This window comes from Spinacia oleracea, chromosome 6 (assembly GCF_020520425.1).
Source record: "Spinacia oleracea cultivar Varoflay chromosome 6, BTI_SOV_V1, whole genome shotgun sequence".
NCBI lineage: Eukaryota > Viridiplantae > Streptophyta > Magnoliopsida > Caryophyllales > Amaranthaceae > Spinacia > Spinacia oleracea.
In genome coordinates this window covers 95,162,133-95,186,187 of record NC_079492.1, presented here as the reverse complement: position 1 = coordinate 95,186,187, position 24,055 = coordinate 95,162,133, and the positions used below count along the sequence as shown (strand labels likewise).

Genomic DNA, 24,055 nt, shown 5'->3' with positions numbered 1-24,055 from the left:
TAAAAAATAAAGGAATCTCAATGTACATTAAATTAATCGTTAAAACGCGTGTAAAATACCAAACGTAAAGAACAAAATAACACGAAAAGATTATATTCCATTTTTTAATCTACCATATTAAACTTTTCTTTAAACCCACAAAATTAATAAAACGGGATTATAAAAATGAGACTCGGGAGTACTAAATAAAGGGTGATGATAAAGGTCGCAAGTTGCGGCAACATTTAATTGTCGCAATCTTACGTGTCGCAGTTTAATTGGTACATATAAGCGCCATGTATGCTATGCGTCATCAGAATATTTTTACTATCAATTCAATATTTTTACTATAAAAATATATAAATAAGGTAATCAATGTAAAGAAGGAAGCAAATTAGAATATTAAGATTTTCCTACCTTTTTTTGAAGGTATATAATAGATCATATAAGTTAAATATTTTAGTTTCCAATTTAAACCATGACACATAAGCATGCCATGTCATCATTGTGACACGGCTTAAAGGTCGCATGTTGCGACCTTTATCATTTTCGCTAAATATATGATTGGTGTAAAAAGTGAAACGGTGCATGCATTTGGTAACGGAGGTCATCTACATTTAAAAGTCCAAGAAAGTAAAAAGGTGATATTTTAGGGTGCAAGTAAAGATGACATGTTTGAAACTAAAAAAAACCAACGTGTAATGTGAGATCATGAATGTGTTTTGATTATATGCTACGTAATTAAGTGAATGTATGTCTTTTTTAGTAACCTCATTGTTAATATCCTTTTGAAGATTAAATCCTTTATATGCAAGCTAAGCTTACTTTATTTCAATGGACCACCGTGTGTGATGTGTCCATGTGAATTACAATTGGCATTGCGAAATATCAAACACTGGACCACCGGTCGCAAGTCGCAAGTCGCAAGTCGCAAGTCGCAAGTCGAAAGTCGCAAGTCGCTAAAGATCCATTTGTTACGATAGGAATTTAATTGTGTATCATCGAAATATGCTAATACTCCCTTCGTTATTAAAATAAGTGTAATATTTTTTGGGGCTTACTATTTACCGACCCATATTACTCAAAATCGCCCTAATATTTTACCTATATATCCCCTTTATTTACCCCCTCATTTTAGCATTTACCATTATCCTTTACCTTTTCCCTTTTTACCGCCCACCCTAAACATAATGTGAAATAATTTTTACATGGCCGAGACTACCGGTGGAACATCAAATTCACAAGAGGACTTTTTTTCGGAAAAAAATATTCAGAAACTTATGCATTTCTAGTTTGTACCATGGTACAGACTTATGAAGTTTAAGCCTGTACCATGGTACAGACTTATGAAGTTTAAGCCTGTACCATGGTACAGACTTATCAGTTTTGAGCTCCGACCATGGTATAGACTTATGTAGTTTAAGCTCGTACCATGGAAGGAGCTTAAACTTCATAAGTGTATATCATGGTCGGAGCTCAAAACTCATAAGTCTATACTATTTAATGTTTTGATTTGTTGTTGAATTTGATGTAATTTGTTACGGAGAAAAGATTAAGAGACTTATGCATCTTAAGCTTGTACCATGGTACAGACTTATGAATTTTAAGCTCGTGCCATGGCAGGAGCTTAAAATGCATAAGTCTATGCCATGGTGTGAGCTTAAAATGCATAAGTCTATGCCATGGTGTGAGCTTAAAATGCATAAGTCTCTACCATGGTGTAAACTTAAAATGCATAAGTTTGTGGAATCAAAATTAAATTAGTATTTTTTTAATTTATTGATTAATGTACTTATTGACAAATAAAATTGCTTGGTTTAAATAAATTTTTTTATGGGTGTATGGTGGTGGTTTGGATGAAAATACTTTCTCTCTTCAAAATAGATGGGGTAATTAATTTGGGAGAAAAGTTTCATTATATAAGGATATTAAAGTAAAATAGTGGGGCGGTTTTGAGTAATGTGGGGCGGCTTTTAGCGCTCCACTATTTTTTCCATCCTTTCATAGTTTTTTTGCAACACTTTTATTTATTTTATAACTTTAATTACATTTTTCGTTTCATAAATATGGCACCATCTTCTTTTTTACATTATTCACAGTACATTATTGGTCATCTTTTGTGATTCATAACTTAGAAAAATTTATTAATGTGGGATCTTGGTAGATTTCTCAATATATATTTTAATCACCCCTTTAATTCATTGCAAATTTATAAAATTTAACCATGTCAACTATAATTGATTATGAAATTAATTAGAGGCTCGTGATACCACTGTTAGGTTATGACAAATATAAAACATATATTTCTTGCGGAAAAACCATAAAGCCAGGAATCCAACTTAATTGCCACATAGTCAATTAGCATAATTTAGGATACATACATGTGACGCGTGCCTTCCCTAGCTGCTCCCGAACCGAACAAGAACAAGTTTAGGACTCCAAGTGTCGCCCCTCCGTAGATAGTCCACAACACGTTCGGGTCCGCCTTAGATTCAATTAACTAGAATATTATCTAAGGTTTTATGTTTATTCGAAAGCTTAATAATATATTTTAGGCGTTTTATTAAATTCGTACTTGAACTTAAACTATATGAATACTTATTGATTGTGGTGTATAAATTGTGATTATGAACCACGTATTTATAGGGAGGAAATATCGTACTTAGATTTCCACTAGGATTCAAATAAATAATTCTATCAGAATTCTAGTTAAATTAATCCATTAGAATTTAATGTTTAATTAAACACAAAAACAATTAATTCTTGTGGAATTAGGAAAACGATTAAACTAATCTGAGTTGATTTTAACAATATGCAACATATAGTACTAGATCGCGCGCGATTATCTGATTTAGATTGTTTTAAGGGACCTAGCATGATAATCCAATTTCCCAAAAATATCATATTTATTAAGCGTGATCGAACAATCAGATTTTAGTTAGTTTAACAGTTCATAAAAGGGCGAGGAAAGCAATTAAACCATGGAAAAGGGACACATTACGACGCACCCTTGAGAGGTGCGTCACGGTTCTCAGAAAACTAACCACTTTGACTTTGCTATTTCTCCTTTTATTTAAAGAATCTCAATTTATGGGACGGGATACGTTCTGTTCGATTTATGGATCGATTGCGACAGAACGCGTGATCAGTTTTGCAGCGTGAGGCTTAGGCTTAGGGGTTTAGAGTCAATACTCAGAATATTAAATGTGTGTTGTTCTTTTCACGTCGAACTTAAGGCCCTATTTATAGAAAAGAGTTTGTGGAAAGATAGAACCGTAGAACTCTAATCCACGAAGAATTAGGAAAGAACACGTCCCAGGTATTTTCAGCGCCCAGGCTTGGGCGTCAAAGATTTCGGCGCCCAGCTCTGGGCGTTGAAAATAGGATCCATGCAATTTCAGCGCCCAGGGCTGGGCGTTGAAATTGATGTTTAGGCCGTTTCTTTGTCAGATTCGGATTCCTAGAATCCGGAGTATTTGAGATTAAATTGAGTCTTTTAGTGCGTATTAACCTTGTGACGGGATGCGTCTGGGCCCGTTACGAACTCTAGGCTTGTTAGGATTTTAATTAATACGTCACTCTTATTTTCGAATCATATTAGGAATAGGACTCTCTCGCAATTTCTATCTCATTTAGGATTTATGTTGGAGTGCAACACCTAATTCTGACAGGCTTCTATCTTTTATGACTTGCCACTTTTAACAACTACCCATTATGGCAGTTACTATTTTTAGCAGGTTTCCATAAATAGCAGGTTTCGGGTGAAATGAAAAGGGCAATTGATATTCGTTATTTTATAGGAGATGCGTTGTCAAGTGGAGATTTACGCTTTCATCATCGAACCTTCCCTTTCGGGAATTGGGACAAAAGTAGGTGTCTACAGTTAGCCCCCACTTTGACTGAGTCTTGGAGTAAGACGATGGTCAAAGTATTAGACGGAGTGCATCGCACAAGCCATGGTGACCTGTTTTGGCGAGGGTCTCACGAGCCCCCGAGTGATAACATTTGACTTAAGGGTCATCACTTGAAGTGTCGACATATCCCTCACGTGTCATTGGGATTTGTCAACGGATAGTATAGAAACTTCCTCACTTTGTCATTGGAAGGATCTAAAGGGTGCGCAGAAACTCCCTCACTTTGTCATTGGGAGTAGCTACAGATGTTTTCGAAATCAAAGCTATAAAGTGTAATCGGGCCTGGCCAAGCCCAATCACGAGGTAAAAATGTTTTTAAAGATTCTCATTTTCAGGGCTAGCTAAACGAGAAAACCCCCTTGTTTTTATGGGACGTAAAACAAAGGAAAATCCAGCACATCGCTCTTTTTTGGAAAAAACGGAAAACCAATCCTTTTAATTTTTGGAAAAGGGAAAACCAGAAAAAGTTATCGCTGCAGCGACTAAGGACCTGCACGGCTTGTGACGCAGACCCCGCCGGCTAAAGATGGCGAGCCTGTCCGCTAAGGGTGGACGCCCCGTCCGAAAAAGTGGACGAATCTTGTTTTTGAAATTTGAAAATAAGGACCTACGCGGCTTGTGACGTAGACCCCGCCGGCTAAAGATGGCAAACCTGTCCGCTAAGGGTGGACACCCCGTCCGATAGAAGTGGACGAATCTATTTTGAAATTTGTTTTGTGTTTATTTTTTTGAAAATAAGGACCTACGTGGTTTGCGCCGTAGACCCCGCCGGCTGAAGATGGCGAGCCTGTTTCATTTGAAGATTTTATTTTTCGAAAACTAAGGACCTGCGCGGCTAGTGACGCAGACCCCGCCCGTTGAAGGTGGACGAGCCCTGTCCGCTGAGGGTGGACGTCCCTGAATTTGTTTTTTTTCTTAATTTGGAACTCGCGTAGTTCGTGGCGCGATCTTGCCTGATTGAGGTCCCTATTTCATTTGTTCTTGTGATTTCTTTTTGAGAATTTCTTTTTGTTCATTCTTGTAGGAGCGAATTCTTTCGAGGGATGCTCGGATTTAGTTGTAACCTGAATGTGGGTTGGCAACGTGCTTAGACGGACCATTGTCTTGTGGTCATCTTCCTTCATGGTTTTGAGCTAGTCCTTACGGCTCAATTTTGCCACTACCTGGGTCCTTGATTGGGGGACCATGTATAAGTATCAACGACGACCTTTGTCTTGAGGTCGTAAACCGGTTCACGGGACTTTGTGCAGCGTAGTCTGGGAATATTGTTTTAACTTTGCATACTTTTTTTTAAGATATATTTTTTCTTTCGAGCCACCAAGCATTCGTGCTTGACGGTCTTTTCTTGTCAAAGAGGTTCCTACGCATTTTGTAATGTCTTTGATCGTGTTTGGGATCGTGCTCGTAAGTGCGAGCGATCTTTGTAGTGGTGTGCTACTCTTAACAAAGCCGTGAGGTGCGACTTTTAGTAAAGAAATCGGCAATTTTCGAGTCGAGTGGATACGGCAGGGCCCTATAGAAGTCAGAGCTGTTTTTGGGCCTGGGCTCATTTTCGGCGCCCAGGCCAGGGCGTCAGAAATAATTAACGCCCAGGTGGGCCGTTGAAAATGTTGTTTGGGCCGGTCCTTTGATGACACAGTTGGCCTCTTGTTTTTTCGTTTTATTTCACTTGAAAGTTCTATGTATTCTCTTTTCTTTTGTTTTTTTTTTTTAGAACGTGATGATTTTCTCAAGAAGCCGTAGCCGATTGGTGGACTACGGTGCCTGTCGCTTTGGGGCGATTATTTTAAGGAACTGTTGCTCTTAAGGCGTACAGTTATTGCGATAGTTGGGCGAGTCTATATGGCCCGAGGAACATACCTTGAGGCGTAAGACTTTGACCGCTCTTGTTGTTGTATATTTTTCCTTTTGAACGCATTCGTAAATGTTCGATACTTAGAATGATGATATGTATGTGTGAACGAGCGTTCATAGAATGGCCGTTGTGTGCGGTCCATTAATCAGTTTGCTTGAATCATTTTTTTTTGAGCATTGACTGATTTTGAATAGTTTACTTCGAAGCTTGATAGGGTTCAGGCCCATTCATGAAGTGGGCTCAAGCATCGTGCCCTTCTTGATCGTTCAAACATTTACTTCGAGTTTTTTATTTTGCTATGGTTGTTTCGTAGCTTGGAGCCCCCAAGTATGCATGTTGGGATGCTTCCTTTTGGCGTATGATTTTTGTAGGTTCTTTCGAAAAAGATGCCTTGGGGTTCCTGCTCGTGTGGGTGCGAGCTATCCCTTCCGTGGTAGGTAATGTTTTGCTACCTTTAATCCTTAATGTAGAAGTCGTGTGGCTTGCATTTTGAATTTGGGCGATAAGTAGTCTTTGCCTCTTTTACATATGCTCTTGGTCGTGCCTACATTAGTGCAATATGCCTTACTCTCTTTTTTAGACTTGTACCGTGGGATAGTTGAACTTATGGTGCGACGTAGGCTTGTGTGGCCTAACCGCATGTATTAGAACATTTCTCCAGGTGTTGGGATATCATTATTATTTTTTGCATTGGAGTACTTCATCACGCCTCGTTCAGGTGCTCGAACAAGTGTAGCACCTTCTGCGTGGGTTTGCACGGCTTATTACTTCGTTCGATGCGAGGATTCATAGGTGTTTCTTTCTTATTTTTATATCTGGGCAAAACATGGCTAGCAGAAAGATTCAGCGCCCAGGCTGGGGCGTTTAAGATATCGGCGCCCAGCTCTGGGCGTTGAAAATGATTTCTGGGCAGAATTTTGACAGTTTTTTTTTTTGATTTTTTTTTCTTTCGCTTTTGCTTTGGAACGATGTAGACTGTGTAACGGGCGCTTTATAGGGCGAGCGTTATGTGCAGTGGTTTGATCGGAGTTTTGGTGACTCGCGATTTTCAGTTACCCTTGTTAGTGGGGCGACTTTATATACTCTAAGTAGTGCTTAGAATTTGGGAGGGGTTGTAGCCATTCTAAGGTTCGTTTTACACGATTAAAGCTTAGGATTGAGCCCCTATGACATATGTATAGCATTAGCGTCGAGAATTTGCGATGAAATCGTCATCTCGAGCATTTTTGGAGTGTTTTTCTCAAGCCCCCAATTGTAGCTACGGGATTTGTTTGGTGCTATAATGCTTGGCATACGTCCTTATGCATTCATGATGATATGGATCATGAATAGTTTGAACCAGACTCATTTAGTGCGAGGTACGTTCGAGTAGTGATCTGCTAATTCTCTTGTAAATGTCGTATTTGTGCGACATTGCCATGGTCAAGGTAGTCACATGTTGAAGTGTGCCTTGACCAAAATCTAGGTGCCTTTCTTTACCCATAATCATATTTAGAAATCTTCGACTCACTTGCAACATTGAGATAAACGCATACTTAGCCTAAACCAACGACACTTTATTATGTTCGAAGAAGTCTTTGAAAATTTATTTGAAAATTATTTAAAATCCGAGTCCTATTGTGTACAATCCAAGGTGTCCTAAGCAAGTTGGCTTATAGAAGGGTTCGTACAGGATCACATGAGTGAATCAAAATACTGTTACGATTTTTGGAATGCTGTCTAAGGATTTGCTGGAAGCCAGGGTGCAGGCGTCAAGATATTACTTGTGCCCGTGTGGTACATGCTTTGGGCTTTTAGGGCCATCTTTTCCAGAATTGCGTGAATATAAACCGCTCTCAAACTGACTTAGATTTACTTGGTGTATGTCTGTACAAAAGGTCAAGGTATACTTAGTTCTTTCCCTAGTTTTTTCATTTCATCTTTTAGCCCCCAGTTGCTATTATGTCTTCCCATTAATGATGCTTTTAGATTTCGATTTTAGATGCCCGTGTCATATGTCTGAGTAGGGTGAGCCTTGGTTAAGCGCCAAGTCTTATTGACAATGTCTGTTTTTTTTTCAAAGGGGATTCGCAAGCATTTGAATTACCATGAACGGGTGCCCTGAGTTCGAAGGAACGATGGGGCAATGCCGTAGAACAATTCTCTTTATTGCAAGCTTACTGCCTTTACTACTTGTTGGCGATCATGACTGTGTCTAGTGGTGAAAGAAGGTCTTTAAGCGAACGACCATGTCTAGTGGTGAAAGAAAGTCTTTAAGTGAGTTAGTTCGCTTTAGGGAGGGTCAAGTCGAGTACTTTAGAGGTCATGGACGCTTGCGCTAGCCCCCACTTAATTGAGGCAAAGCGATCTTTTGAGTCTTGGCTAGGTGCCTAGGAGTGTGAGTGCTCTTTCTGGCAAGGGTACGTGCCCTTATTATTTTTCGATGTGTGCTCATTAATTTTGGCATCTTGATGACTTGGATTCTTCCTTTGATTTAAATTTTTCTTTCGGCTTGGATTGCAAGTAATTAAATTTCAATAAGGGACTATATTTCTTATTCTTGTTATTCTATAGGCTTTAATATTTTTGCAAATTGGTTGGACCGAATCATGGATTGCCTACGTATCCGCCTTAAATAGATTTAATTTGGAATCAGGTCTTGTGTAGTTCTTAGCCAAAAAATGGTTTCTTAGAATGCCGAATTCGATAAGTATGTTCTGAGATGGAAACATATTATTTGAAACGGTAGAATAAGTGAGGTTTATTATTATTTTAATCTGCTGCTTTGCCGTGAGCCAAAAAAAAATTTTGTATATTTTTTTTGAGTACATGTATTTTTTGGTGGTACGTATATCTGAATACGTGTTGTACCCCTCCAAGTGTTCGTTATTTTTCCGTGCATGTGCGGATAAAATGACGAGCACTTCTGGACAAAATTTTGCAGGCAGAGAGAATCAGCGCCCAGGCTGGGGCGCTAAAGATTTCGGCGCCCAGCTTTGGGCGCTGGAAATGATTTCTGGCGAACCTTTTTTGGTGCGCTAAATGCTTCTTTTTATTTTTAGACGAATTTTTAAAGGCGCTTTGCAAAGTTTGCTTTTTTATTTTTTATTATTTTTTGTACTTTTCATTGGTCTTCTTTTTTATTCGTGACTCAAGACAGCTTCAAAGATGGGTTGAATGAGTTCGGATAAGTTGTATAGGTATTGGTCAAGCATGAGGATTACATCAACCAAGGCCAATGAATAGCATGGGGACGGCTCAGGATGTATCCAAACAAGTTATATGGTCCTTATGCTAATGGTGATGTAAGAGCAGGTTTGGTCTTTGGAAATGATGGGCATGACGCACGCGTCAATGGCCGTGCGTGGTTTGCGGTTGACAACAAGTTCAAGAACAAGAGTTGAGGTAATGGTTTCTTGGGTTATGGCAATGAGAACATGGATGGGTTGAATGAGCTGAACAGGGGCCCCAAAGCGAAAGCGTCTAAGAACATAAGGATTGGAAAGGGTAGACATCGTAGAATTTTATGATTTGGATTGGTTGACTCAATTCTTTTCCTTCGTTTACTTGGGTAAATTTTGCACTTTGGGAGGTACGGGCGAAGTATTTCATGGCTCGCTTTTTTCGCTCTCCCTTTTCTCTTTCTATTTTTTTCTTTTTGCACTTTGGGAGGTACGGGCTAAGTATTTCCTGGCTCGCTCTTTTCGCTCTCCCTTTTCTTTCTCTCTTTTCTTCTTTTTCGCTCGGGATTTTCCCCCTTTTTTTTATTTAGGCTAAAAGGTAGATGGTCGTGGTCTTTGAGTCACGAGGTGAGACTGAATGAGCCTCATTTGGTAGGCCTATAGTGGACCTTTAATTTTAGTAGGCCTAGGGTGGACCTTTAATTTTAGTAGGCCTAGGGTGGACCTTTTAAATTGTCTTACTTTGCAAGCGTATTTAGTCGTTTCTTAAAATGTGCAAATAGCGTAGATTCAAAATGTTGTTTTTACCTAATTGAAATTTAACGAAAGAATTACATCGAAAATAATTTTTTGCTTCTTTTTCAGATTCCAGTTTCTCGGATTTAACTGGAAGTTGTGATTTAGACTCGAACTTTCATTAATCTTTCTGATTATAACCCGTGTATGAATACAAGGAGGTCGCCTAGACTCAAAATAATGACGTGGCGTAAGCCTATAACACTTGACCAAGCGACTCTCAGACTTAGGCTAATTGGACAATAACTTTCGTTGGTTGACACTTTAGATTTTAACCCTTGGGTGTTCATTTGTCATGTGCCATTTTGCTTAATGTTGGCAAGGTAGTTAGTTGGGGAGATCGAATTTTCATTTTTGCAAGACTAGAATCATTAGTGCGGCTTCTCTCTTAGTGTGTATTGCTTTACCCCAATGGTAGCCTTATGGCATGCCGATTTGGGTATTTTCATGGTTTGTCATGTTGCATTCATGGAAATTTTTTTAGTCCGTACTTAGGAGTATTTAAAGGAGCGAGTGGCTCGAGAGGACTATGATAGTCGTGACCCAATGTGATCATAAGCCTTGAGGCCATTAATTTTTGCTAATGGTATTGACACTTTAGGTTCACTTTGGGGGTTGTGCGACTATGGGGGAATGATTTTCAGAATGTGACTGTTTCCATTTTGCAAATACTATAATATAATTCTTTTTATTGGTGAGAGAGCGTATTGAGGCCGTGGATTCTTAGCAAGGGATGACAATTACATATGGGTGCTTATTGATTTAAATTTTAGGAAGGGAGACTCAATATGGTTTAACCTTTTAACTTGCAGAACGACACCAAGTATTAGGACCGATTCTATGGATAAGACAACTAAGACTTAGGATTTAGATTGTACTTCGGCATAACCTAGTCTAGACTCGGATTTATTTATTTTTTATCCGAACATTATTTTTCCTTGAAGACTCCATTTGAACATTATTTTTTGAATACTTTGCCCATGTGACATTCAAGGTCGTTTAATTAGCATGCTCGGTTTTGGTGCCGAGCATTGTCGTCGTAGGAGGCCTAACAACGACACAAAGAGTTATTTATTATTATTTTTTTAGTCGCTTTTAGAATCGAGTGCCTTTTCATACGCCCTCGCAGCAAATTTTTTTCGAAAAGTTTTTTTTGCTACGTATTTTCTTCACGCGTGGGCACCGAGGCTGCTGTGCCTGACCAAAAGGCCAGGCAGCAACTTCAGCGCCCAGGGTAGGGCGTGAGAAATTTCGGCGCCCAGCCAGGGGCGTTGAAAATGCGTCCCTGGCTGGTTCTCGTTTTCTGTTTGCGTCTACTTTTGTTTATGCGACTTCGATTTTGCGTGCTTGCCTAATAACGTCCTTTACGCGTTGTGCAGCGTTTGTGGGATTCGTTACAGGCCATCCCGAGCGTCGCTTATTTTTGTGGCGATCGTTCGGGCTTGCGGAACACGTATTTCGGTATAACTCTTTGGCAAATTGGTTTATGAATGTTTGGGCAATTTTTTTTTAGGTCGTTGGTTTGCTAACATTGTTTGTCACGCGATCACATATTTCGCTACACATTACTAACATCACATCATGAAGCAATAATAATATGTCACGTAGTTTATGATAGGCTTCTATGGGTAGTTTTTGCGCCTGGCTTGGTACCACTTCTATCGCAGATCCAACACATGCCCCGGTCGAGGTAGTGTCTTCAACAGACGAATTTCGTCCCAGAAGGCCAACCCGCAAGTGCAAGCCAAGGGGGCATGCAGGCAAGAGGGACCTAATGAGCGAGCGATTGGGTTTGGGACAGGTGTACTACTAGCGAAAGTGCCGAGTGGACAACATTCGAAGCGTATGCACCCTCCGGTTGGCGATGGGTATCCTTAGTCCCAACTCCCGAGATGAAACACCAAGGGAGCCAAGATTCGTTATGCGGTTCTGTCCGTTCACATTAATATGCTGATTTTCAGGTCGTCCCAACTTGATTGGGAAATAAACGCGGGGTAGGATCGTTTCACCCTTCGGCTATTTTGATTACCTACAAGCACGAGTATTTCCTTCACTATCCCCAGTGGAGTCGCCACTGTGAGTGGGTCGAAAAAGCACGAGGCTAATGCGTGACCTCGTCCCTCGTGGGTGTGACGCTTCTTTTTGTCAAATCAAGTGTAATTGGATTTCCTGTGAGTTTACACCCAATTGACTAGTAATATAGGAGTCGTCATTCAGTTTTTAACGACAATGAGAAAAACTGACAAAACCCGATTATCGTGACATAAAGGGAGTGCAATTATGTTTGACCACGACGGCCGTAGGTTCCCTTGTGATCCCTGGTGGTGGGGATCGCTCAACGTACACCCGCAGGGTAGAGATTGAGGGTTCGGGGGACTGTAACTAACGAGAGGAGTACTCGCTCTTCGATAACTCCAGACGCAGGATATCCTTACTAGCTCAGCATAAATAATTGAAGGGACATGCATTAACTACTAAACTTATATGAGTTGATTTTAACAATATGCAACATATAGTACTAGATCGAGCGCGATTATCTGATTTAGATTGTTTTAAGGGACCTAGCAAGATAATCCAATTTCCCAAAAATATCATATTTATTAAGCGTGATCGAACAATCAGATTTTAGTTAGTTTAACAGTTCATAAAAGGGCGAGGAAAGCAATTAAACCATGGAAAAGGGACACATTACGACGCACCCTTGAGAGGTGTGTCACGGTTCTCAGAAAACTAACCACTTTGACTTTGCTATTTCTCCTTTTATTTAACGAATCTCAAATTATGGGACGGGATACGTTCTGTTCGATTTATGGATCGATTGCGACAGAACGCGTGATCAGTTTTGCAGCGTGAGGCTTAGGCTTAGGGGTTTAGAGTCAATACTCAGAATATTAATTGTGTGTTGTTCTTTTCACGTCGAACTTAAGGCCCTATTTAAAGAAAAGAGTTCGTGGAAAGATAGAACCGTAGAACTCTAATCCACGAAGAATTAGGAAAGAACACGTCCCAGGTATTTTCAGCGCCCAGGCCTGGGCGTCAAAGATTTCGGCGCCCAGCTCTGGGCGTTGAAAATAGGATCCATGCAATTTCAGCGCCCAGGGCTGGGCGTTGAAATTGATGTTTAGGCCGTTTCTTTGTCAGATTCGGATTCCTAGAATCCGGAGTATTTGAGATTTAATTGAGTCTTTTAGTGCGTATTAACCTTGTGACGGGATGCGTCTGGGCCCGTTACGAACTCTAGGCTCGTTAGGATTTTAATTAATACGTGACTCTTATTTTCGAATCATATTAGGAATAGGACTCTCTCGCAATTTCTATCTCATTTAGGATTTATGTTGGAGTGCAACACCTAATTCTGACAGGTTTCTATCTTTTATGACTTGCCACTTTTAACAACTACCCATTATGGCAGTTACTATTTTTAGCAGGTTTCCATAAATAGCAGGTTTCGGGTGAAATGAAAAGGGGAATTGAGATTCGTTATTTTATAGGAGATGCGTTGTCAAGTGGAGATTTATGCTTTCATCATCGAACCTTCCCTTTCGGGAATGGGGACAAAAGTAGGTGTCTACAGCTGCGGGCTTGGCTTTGCCTTGCTCGCTGCTCGCGGGCCTCGCTGGCCTTGCTGCTCGCTAGGCGCGGGCCTGGCTTCGTGTTGTGCCTTGCGTCTAGCAAGCTCATCCGACGATCGTTTCGTACGTCGCGCTTCCGATTCGTTTTTCGATTTCGGCCGAACCAAGGTCAAGTTCGGCCGAACTTACCCAAAGTTCGAGCAAACCTCCAAAATCTCAAAGATCCTGATTCCCTTCAGGTTCGGCTGAACCATCTAAGAGTTCGTCCGAACTTCCAGCAGGTTCGGCCGAACTTCTCCTGCTACATGACAGCTTCTCGTAAAATAGTCATAACTCCCTCATTTCTCATCCAAAATGAGCTTGTGACCAGGCGTTGGAAAGCTATTGAGCCAAGATTTCACCTAGATCATGAGATATGTCCATTTGAAGTCAGACCTTCTACTATAACACCCTAACATCCTTCAAGAAAGATTCGAGGCACACATAACAATTCTCCACCTTGACTTGAATCCTCCACACTTCCTCATAATGTAATACCAAACTATACTCCAAACACACTCCCAACAAGCCCTTATGAGCTTACATCGACCATGGAGAAAGACCAACTAAGTCCACACACAAAGTGAACTTAGTTGTCGGCAAAGGCTTTGTCAACATGTCGGCGGGATTCTCCTCGGTACCAATCTTCTTCAAGAGCAATTCTTTCTTAGCTATCACATCTCGTACAAAGTTGTACTTGATGTCAATGTTCTTGGTTCTCTTGTAGAATGTGTTTTGATTCTTAGCCAAATGTATGGCACTTTGACTATCACAAAACACGGACACCAAGCTTGAACATGGACTAAACTCTCCCACAAGACCCTTGAGCCACTTTGCTTCTTTGAATGCTTCGGTAATGGCCATAAACTCGGCCTCCATAGTTGAAAGAGCTACAACATCTTGTAGCGTTGATTGCCAACTCACGGCCGTACCACCCGAAGTAAAGACATAGCCGGAAGTAGATTTCCGGTCATTCAAATCACCTCCATAATCCGAATCACAAAATCCTTCAAGTCTGTTTGCATTTCTACCAAACTCAAGGCAAACGTTTGAGGTACCCTTCAAGTACCTCAACAACCACTTCAGGGCTTCCCAATGGACCTTTCCCGGTCTTGACATATGCCGACTAACCATACTCACCGCATGAGCTATATCCGGTCTTGAACACACCATGGCATACATCACACTTCCAACCGCACTAGTGTATGGAATGTGAGTCATGGACTTTTCTTCTTCCTTGGATTGAGGACTAAGCTCCTTTGAGAGCTTAAAGTGAGAACTCAATGGAGTGAAAACGGGTTTTCCATGCACCATGGAGAAGCGCTCAAGCACCTTCTCAATGTATCTCTTCTGACTAAGATACAAAACACCCGCATTCCCATCACGAATAATCTCCATACCAAGAATCTTCTTGGCTTCACCAAGATCTTTCATATCGAACTCACTTGCCAACAACTTTTTCAAGTTGTCAATCTCAATCATATTCTTGCAAGCCACCAACATATCATCTACATATAAGAGCAGGTAGATGAAGGAACCACTCACAAGTTCTTTGTAATAGACATAACTTTCATAAGAGCTCCTTGTGAAATCATGTGCCAACATAAATGAATCAAATCGTTTATACCATTGCCTTGGAGATTGTTTCAATCCATACAAGGACTTTAAAAGATGACACACATGATTTTCCTTCCCTTTCTCCTCAAAACCTTCCGGTTGCTTCTTGTAGATCTCTTCCTCCAAATCCCCATGGAGGAATGCGGTCTTCACATCAAGTTGGTGTAACTCCAAGTCTTCCATAGCGACCAAGGCAAGCAACATCCTTATGGATGAGTGTTTCACAACCGGAGAAAATACTTCATGAAAGTCAACGCCTTCAATTTGTGTGAAACCTCTTGCAAAAACTCTTGCCTTGTAGATGGGACCACCCGATTCCGGTGTACCTTCCTTCTTCTTGTACACCCACTTGCACCCAACAATTCTTTTTCCTTTCGGTGCAATGCATAGGCTCCAAGTATTGTTCTTGTGCAAGGACTCCATTTCTTGCTCCATGGCCATCAACCACTTGCCGGCATTATTTAGAGACATTGCTTCCTTGAATGAACAAGGATCATCATTATCGGTCTCCACTTGACTTGCAACGGAGAGAGCATATTGGACATAATAACACTCCTCAATGTATCTACTTGGAGGCTTGACTGGTCTCTTTGCTCTTTCTTCGGCAATAGATTTCTTTTGAGCTTGTGGTGTCGCTTCACGAGGTCTCCTTGATAAGGGAACATCTTCATGTGAATTCTCATCTAGATCCACCTCCTCCTCGGTATCATGGTGTGAACCTACATCATTGCAAATAAAAAGCTCCTTTCTCGGAGTGATCATACAATTTTCATCAAAAACAATATCTCTAGAAGTTATGACTCTTCTAGATTCGTTACACCATACTCTATAACCTTTAACTCCTAAACCATAGCCAACAAAAATACATTTTTTAGCTCTAGGTTCAAGTTTACCATCACTAACATGAATATAAGCCGGACAACCAAATACTCTCAAACTAGAATAATCAAAGGGTTTTCCGTACCATACCTCAAGAGGTGACTTGAAGTTAAGAGCCGAGTGAGGAGAGCGATTCAACAAGTAACAAGTCGTTGAAACGGCTTCCACCCAAAAAGATTTCCCCAAATTTGCTTGTGAAAGCATACATCTAGCCCTCTCTAAGAGAGTTCTATTCATTAGCTTCGCAACCGTATTTTTTTGAGGTCTACCCGCACAATTTCGATGCCGCACAATGTCATTCTTGGGACAATACTTCAAGAACTTCTTCTCTACAAACTCTAGACCATCATCGGTCCTCAAGGTTTTGATCTTTTTCTCGGTCTTCTTTTCAATCATGGAACACATCAAAGACATCATCTTTATACTTTATAAAGAACACCCAAACCTTTCTAGAGAAGTCATCAATTATATAGTGAGCAAATAATTACAACCACCAATCGAAGGAACTTTAGAGGGACCCCATAAATCCGAATGTATGTATTCAAGTATCCCTTTGGTGTTGTGTACCGCGGGTTTGAAGCTAACCCTCTTGTGTTTACCAAACACACAATGCTCACAAAAGCCAAGGCTTCCAAGCTTCAAGCTTCCAAAACAACCTTGCTTGCTAAGCTCCGATATACCGTGCTCCCCCATATGGCCAAGTCTCAAATGCCATAACTTGGTTTCACTATCACTCATAGTACTCGTGGAAACATTTGCCGAGCCTACCATGGTGGATCCTTGCAATGAGTACAAGCTACCCACTTTGGCACCCTTCATCAACACAAGAGCACCTTTCACAACCTTCATTACTCCACCTTCCTCTATACACTTACAACCGTTAGTGTCAAGAGTGCCAAGAGAGATCAAATTCTTCTTTAGCTCCAGAACATGACGAACTTTATATAAGGTTCTCACAATACCATCAAACATTTTGATGGCTACCGTCCCAATTCCAATCACCGTACACGTTGCATTGTTTCCCATGGTGACATTACCTCCATTATACTCCTCATAGGAGCTAAAGAGATCCTTGTTGGGGGTCATATTAAACGAGCAACCCGAATCCAAAATTCATTCATCCTTACCCTTCATTATTCCATGAGTGGCAACCAATGCACCACTATCACTATTGGTATCTACAAAGCTAGCCTCGGCGGTAGCATGAGGTTTTTTTCCCTTTCCGGACTTACCATCACCTCCCGATTGTTTCTTTTGCAACTTCCAACATTCCGACTTAATGTGACCTTTAATGTGACAATAATTGCAAGACTTGTTACGGTTAGGATTCGGTTTCTTTGACTTGGACCTACCCCTATTCTTTCCCCCATTACCACCACTACTAGTAGAAGTCTTCTCATAATTTCTACCCCTCACAAACAATCCATCATTGGAGTTATTTGATGATTTAGAAATTAATTCATTATCAATTATGTCCCTTTGGGTCAAAGCATCTCTAACATCATCAATACTCAAATCATCTCTACCATACAAGATAGTTTCACGAAAATGTTTATAGTATGGTGGTAATGAACATAACAAGTAAATTGCAAGATCCTCATCATCTAAAACAACATCAATATTTTGAAGGTCCATAACAATCGAAAAGAACTCATCTAAATGAGACTTAAGAGAATTACCTTCCTCAAGCCGAAGATCATAGAGTCTACTCTTGAGTAGTAGACGATTGGTGACACTTTTAGCCATATAAAGAGCCTCCTACTTCGACCATAGATCATTGGCGGTTTCCTCCTTGGCAACTTCCCTCAATACTTCATTCGAGAGGCAAAGTTGTATCACCGACAAAGCCTTCAAATCAATCTCCTCCCACTTCTCTTCCGTCATGGTAGTGGGTTTCTTATCCTTCCCTTCAAGAGCCTTGTGCACACCATTTTGTATCAAAATAGGTTTCATTTTCAATTGCTAAAGGCCAAAGTTGATTGACTTATCAAACTTCTCAATATCCAACTTCATTTTCGACATGAGTATTCAATACTCCCCAAGAAATCAAACAAACAACCCAAACACAACCTTAGCTCTTGATACCAATTGTTATGAATTAAGGACCTTTTAGGCTTGAATGTTGATTTGTATGACAAATTTAATGTTGGAATAGTGAGAAGAAATAATTGAACACATTAAAACACACACAAAGATTTAAGGTGGTTCACTCTTCAATGAGCTACATCCACCATGGGGGAGGGTTTGGAGCTTGTATTACTCTTCAGTGGAGAAGGGATTACAAAGAGGAATTCTAAAAGGTGAAGAAGAGAGAATTCTATGTATGCTTAGATATAGGGTTTCAACCTCACTTGTGTTTTTCTCTCTTGATACTGAAATTCTCATTACATTTGGTATTTATAGTGTTAGACATCAAACCAATCTAAGGGACAAGAAAAGGCCACGTCGATTGAACCTTGCGCAGAAGAAAACAGTTTACCCACAGGGTTCGGCCGAACCAAGGTCAGGTTCGGCCAAACTTACCCAAAGTTCGGGCGAACCTCCAAAATTTCAAAGTTCCTGATTCCCTTCAGGTTCGGCCGAACCATCTAAGAGTTCGGCCGAACGTCCAGCAGGTTCGGCTGAACCTCCAGCAGGTTCGGCCGAACTTCCCCTGCTGCATGACAGCTTCTCGTAAAATAGTCATAACTCCGTAATTTCTCATCCAAAATGAGCTTATGACCGGGTGTTGGAAAGCTATTGAACCAAGATTTCACCTCCAACTTGAATCAACTCAATCTAATAAGTAGATCATGAGATATGTCCATTTGAAGTCAGACCTTCTACTATAACACCCTAACATCCTTCAAGAAAGATTCAAGGCACACATAACATTTTCATTGCATTTCAATCCTTGTATGGTAATCATATCTTCTCCTTCAATGGATTTTACTACTAATTCGTCCCGAATTCTTTATGTGTCCACGCCTAGAGTGCGAGAACTCATTCTCCTGACTTCATTTGGGACAAAGCTAAAACATTCAAGTTGCTAGTCCATTTCTTGAAGGGGTATTTGTTGGGTATTCGATTTAATGGGGGATTTCGGGGCTTGGTTTGGGGGGTTAATTCTTGCGGAGACATCGCGGTATGATCGGTGGTCTCTGAATGAATTTCTGGATGGATTCTGGGGTTGGTTTGGTGTATTAGGTTTTGGAGGGGGTCTGCTTGGGGGGAATGAGAGGTGTGGGTTTCTTTGGGAAGGTTTCCAGTCACGTTTTGCAGCGTGAATTCGAATGTAATCCTGGCCAATTCTTCGGCCATTTTCGCCATGGATTGCACGGTGAAGTGATTCGGGTGATAGGAATTGGACGAAGGCATAGTGCAGGCTGTTTCTGGGTCTGAGGTTGAAAGGGATGAAGATGTTGGTGATGGTGTCGTATCGGGTGAAGATCTTTGGTAGTTCTGGGATTGTGATATTCTTTGGAAGACAGTCTTTGAAGCATGTTTGAGATGCAGATGTTGTTGTTGATTGGTGTTTGCGGCTCCTCCTTCTGACTATTGTCCATTGATGGGATTCTCTCTCACTCTCTGCCCCTCTCCTTGCTCCCGTTCTCTCTCTAGACTCCATGTTTCTCTTATATACAAGTTTTCGAACATGGTATTTAGAAGTTCAAATGACACTTTTAAAGTACGTAATGGTGCAATTACCACCGTGTCCTCAGATATATGTTTGGAGGCACATATCTGATATGGGCCTCTCCGGCCTCTGATATGGATATGCGTAGTTATTAGTCAGAAAACTCACTACATCATTCCTACAATATAAAACTTTCTTATGAGGCTGATCTAGTTGGAAGCACAACTGATGGTACGTGATAGCTCTTGTTCTCATATTGCGTAAACAACTTTGCTATATCTCTTTCCAAATACTACCCCATTTCAAAATGATTTTTACATTTTCCGTTTTACTTCGTTTCATAATGTTTTTTTCATTGTGCTTTATTTTATTTTTGAACATGAAATTTACTATCTTACCCCTCTTAAACCACAATATTTACAACTTTTCACTTATTTTTTCCAAAAGGTCTTGCGCGCATAAGGTGTATAATAAATTTATTGTACACTAAGATAACTTTTATGCAGTTTTTTTGTAACTTTTATATTATAAAAATAAAAAGTTGATAGATAAACATTTTAAATGGTTAAATGATTAATTTATACATTATTAGTAATTTTGAAGAAATAATTTTTCTTCAAATGAAAAATTTTATCACTAAAAAAGTAAAAAATAGATAACTTTTACTTATATAAATGTAAATTTTAAGCATTTTGAGTCAACTTTTACTCCGGTGTAGAACAATTATTGTACACCACTCATAAATAAGAATTTGTGTATTTTCTTTTACTTTATTCATTTTTTTTTACACTCCCCAATATTTTTACACGTTTTCTCTAATTGGCATTTATATTTGTGCAAATAGTAACCTTAAAGATCATTTAGAAATTGAGGTAATATGAAATAAAACTAGTGGTCGTTTTCATTATTTGATCCTTAGAACACCTGTCATTTAGGACTTACCGAGTTCTTGATCGATCGAATCGATTTGATCCTTTCGCCATCTAACTAGATCCATACATGGCATGTTTACCGGCATTTGCTGGAATCTGATTTCGGTGAAAAATCAATCTTTTCCCAAAAGGGTACTAAGCGCATAAATCTTATCATTGTTGATGCCAAAGGGTAGCTGCATAATTCTTATCTGGATAGCCAAGTGCATAAAATTGGAATTGTCGTAAACTTTGCACATCCCATGAATCCACATCAGAATAAAAGAATCAACAACTGCAACGGACCAGAAATTCTAAGACACGGCATTTCTCATTGAAATTCCAAAATAATTTTCTCACATTTTATAGAAAAATTGGAGATTAAATCTGTCAATCTGCCAGAAAATGGGGCAAATACAATACTTCGCACATACATCTACTGTTGATATTAAAACTGGTACACAAGCATATAAATATTTACATACACTAAGTCAGCTAAGTCGTGGTGGTTGTTTAGTTGAGAGAGATATATATAGGAAGAACAAACTTCCTGGAAGTAGAAAACTGGAAGTTGTTTGGTTGACAAAAATACAGGAAATTCTACTGCCCCCATTGAGAAGTTGCTTGACAAGTCCTCCTGTAATCACCCAAACAATATTCCATACTTCCTAGGAAGTGAAACTCCCTAGGAATTTTCAATTCCTGGAAAGTTTAACTTCGTACATCCAACCATATGACCACACATAGACAGTACAATACATGATGAAGAGAGCAATGTGGGGGCGATCAGCAGCTAGATCATATTTCAGGGGACTCATTCGCTTTGACAAATCGACCCTTCACTCGTTGCCTATTATCAGCTCTAGCTTTCCTCGATTCATATCGAATGTGTTTGTCATATCTGTACATGAATTTACGCCAAATTATAAGCACTTAATTATTTAGCATGAAAAGTACATGGAAATTAACCAGATTGATGGGATATAATTACCTTCGAGATTTCTTCTTTTCCTTGTAGCGTAGCATAGCTTTTCCTCGATTTTCTGCCAGCTGTTCTATATCAGCTGTATTCAGCGGTTTTCTCCAGTAAGGCCATTCCATGAACTGCATATTTTGCTCTCCATCAATCACCTCAGGTTTTATTACTTTAGTGTCAGATGAAGCTCCAACATCAGGTACATTGCAGTTATCTACTGTTACGTAAACTTCATTGTCCATTTTCTGATTTATGCCATCCTGCAGAGATTTTTAATCAAGCCATTCTATTAATAAACTATTGCGGAGTGTGATGTGATGATAAGAAGAACAGAATCAAACTAAGGAACGATGAGATATGCTGCAATTAGATACACTTACATCTTTTGATGAAGAGCCTTTAAGTGTTCTTGAGCATTGCATGTCAGACACATCATCTGGTATCCCAGTAGACGTGCATGAAGGTTCTTCAAGATCCATTGGTCCACCCCACTCACCGTCCCAGTTCTGAGGTACATATAAAAATTAAGGGTAGCATTAGCAAGAGTAATCATTATTTGAAGGCCAGTCATAGATCACATCCCCTCTCAACATATATCTTCCACCAAAACAAAATGAGGGTAAAAGAAGGAGAAATCGGGGATTGCAGACAAGAAATAAAATATGAGCACAGTTAAGCCAGAAAAGAAGATGTAAATAATGTAATACATGCAAGATTTCAGCATGGTGCAGGCATGATTGAATATAAGCTGAAAAACTTATGGCCTCTTCGTTATCATTGCGAGTTTTCAGTCTTGTACAAAACTACAAAACAAGATTTTGGAAAACGGATGTATTTTTGTTTATTGTTGTCCATTTCCAAAAATAACATGACAAGCACAAGTATGACTAAAATAATTTCAATATACAACCAGTATCATACTTTTATAACTTTGCAAGCTTCAAAACAAAAAACTGGAAAGTAGCGGTGATACACCCTTAATCTTTACTCGGGATCTAATCATCATCTACTTATACTGTCATACAAAACAAAAAATTTATCATACTTATCACTTCCTTCAACAAACATGTAATGCTCATTCACTTCCAGAATAAGGATCTTTCAAACACATACCAACGACATTTTAGTGCTTATTGCTTAAGCATAATAGAACTATAGGAGTGCAAGAGCGAATATAGCAAATTGTTCCTTTCAGAATCAGCACTTGGGCAGCTGCAGAATAAGAATTTCCCCAACATGCCCACAAGATCTTGACAGAATTTTACCAACTTATCTCACTTGATTGCTAACCGAAACTTCCATTAAACTACTACTCCGTATGAGGTTTCCCTTAAACTCATAGCAGCAAAGCCAACAGGATATCACTTTCAATTCAGTACGAATTCGTTCCTTCAAACTTCATACTCCATATCTCTATTCCAAAACATGCAATTTCCCATCGACATGATAAATGACATTATACAACAACATTTGTTCGACATAAAAGTATAAAACACAAACCTTCCGGAAATAAATCATATGTACAACCTTAATTATCAACAACAACCAACCCATCTTCAAACTTAAAGAACCCCAGGAACGCCTAACAATTTAGTTCGCCGTAAACACTATTATTCAGGAATCAAGAAATGAACATGTGAACAACCACCAAATTTCCATTTTCCTCACCCATTTTGCAATCCCGTATAGGAAGAACAAAAGGGAACAGAGGGTTAGAGGGAGTATCAATGAACACTAAGTGGCATCATCTTAACCTACAAAATAAATATCTTCGTGACTAACAAACCACCTTTAAGACGTACTCCGTAGCAAACAACAATAGTACCCAAAAGAATATACAATTAACTAATAAATAAAATATGACCCATGATTATATCGAATAGTCATCAAAATCAAATTAAAATAATCACAACTGAATCAACTTTAAGCAAAAGACACCGTCAATCAAAGTATATGATTAAGATAATCCAAAAAGCAACAATAATCAAATTAAAAAGGGTTAGTTAATTTGCAATCCAAAAAAAATAAACAAATTAATATTAAAATAAAAAAATAAAAAAAAAAAAGTATACCTGAGGTGGTTGATAATCAGGCTCAAAATCCCACAAAAAATCTCTATCTTCAGCAAAAGATCGCTCCCCTTCCTTCATCAACAACGAAGTAAAGGGCATATTATGCATCAACATCTCAGACCCGTCACCGGTATCTAGGCTTGGAGTACCCGGACCAAACTCCGAACTATAATCATTTTCTCTCTCCTCCAAATCCCACTTACTCAACTTCACCAACTGCCGGAAAACCGCATCTTTTTCGTCATCCCCCAAACAGGGCACAACCAAATCACTGATACCCCAAATGGGTGCGAGCTCAATCGCAGAAGGGAGCCCATCAATGGAAGATTTAGCTTCGGAGTTAGGATCGGGGGTCCCGAACCTCGGGATTCGAAGATGTTTTAATGAGAGAGAATTAGCAGAGTGGATTTCTCGGTCGCAGAGAAGACAGAGGTTCGCGGAGTCTGCTTCACAGTACAAAACGGCGGCGTTTATGCTGCAGTAGTCGCATTCTTCAAGCTTCATAATTATTTTTTTGTAGAGAGAGAAACTTGGGTTTGGATGGTTTTTTTTTAAAGAAAGAAAGTTGGGTTTGGAAATGAAGATGTTTTTGTTGACGAAAAATGAAGAAGGCAGCAGCAGCACATGATAAGCATGGGCCAGTTCAGGCGACGTGTACAATTTGGAGGA

The 24,055-nt window shown here is 39.6% G+C and overlaps 2 protein-coding genes across 2 annotated transcripts; both read right to left on the bottom strand.

Moving 5' to 3' along the window:
* Positions 1 to 20,641: 20,641 nt before the first annotated feature.
* LOC110789594 (zinc finger protein CONSTANS-LIKE 15) lies at positions 20,642 to 23,186 on the bottom strand. The gene is made up of 3 exons (XM_021994291.2): positions 21,695 to 23,186; positions 21,330 to 21,574; positions 20,642 to 21,239 (listed from the first exon to the last, which is right to left on the bottom strand). The coding sequence occupies exons 1-3, from the start codon at positions 21,791 to 21,793 to the stop codon at positions 21,137 to 21,139; spliced, it is 447 nt and encodes a 148-aa protein (XP_021849983.2). The 5' UTR covers positions 21,794 to 23,186; the 3' UTR covers positions 20,642 to 21,136.
* Positions 23,187 to 23,338: 152 nt separating this feature from the next.
* On the bottom strand, positions 23,339 to 23,890 carry LOC130463329 (zinc finger protein CONSTANS-LIKE 14-like). The gene has a single exon (XM_056832425.1). The coding sequence runs from the start codon at positions 23,888 to 23,890 to the stop codon at positions 23,354 to 23,356; it is 537 nt and encodes a 178-aa protein (XP_056688403.1). The 3' UTR covers positions 23,339 to 23,353.
* Positions 23,891 to 24,055: the final 165 nt, after the last annotated feature.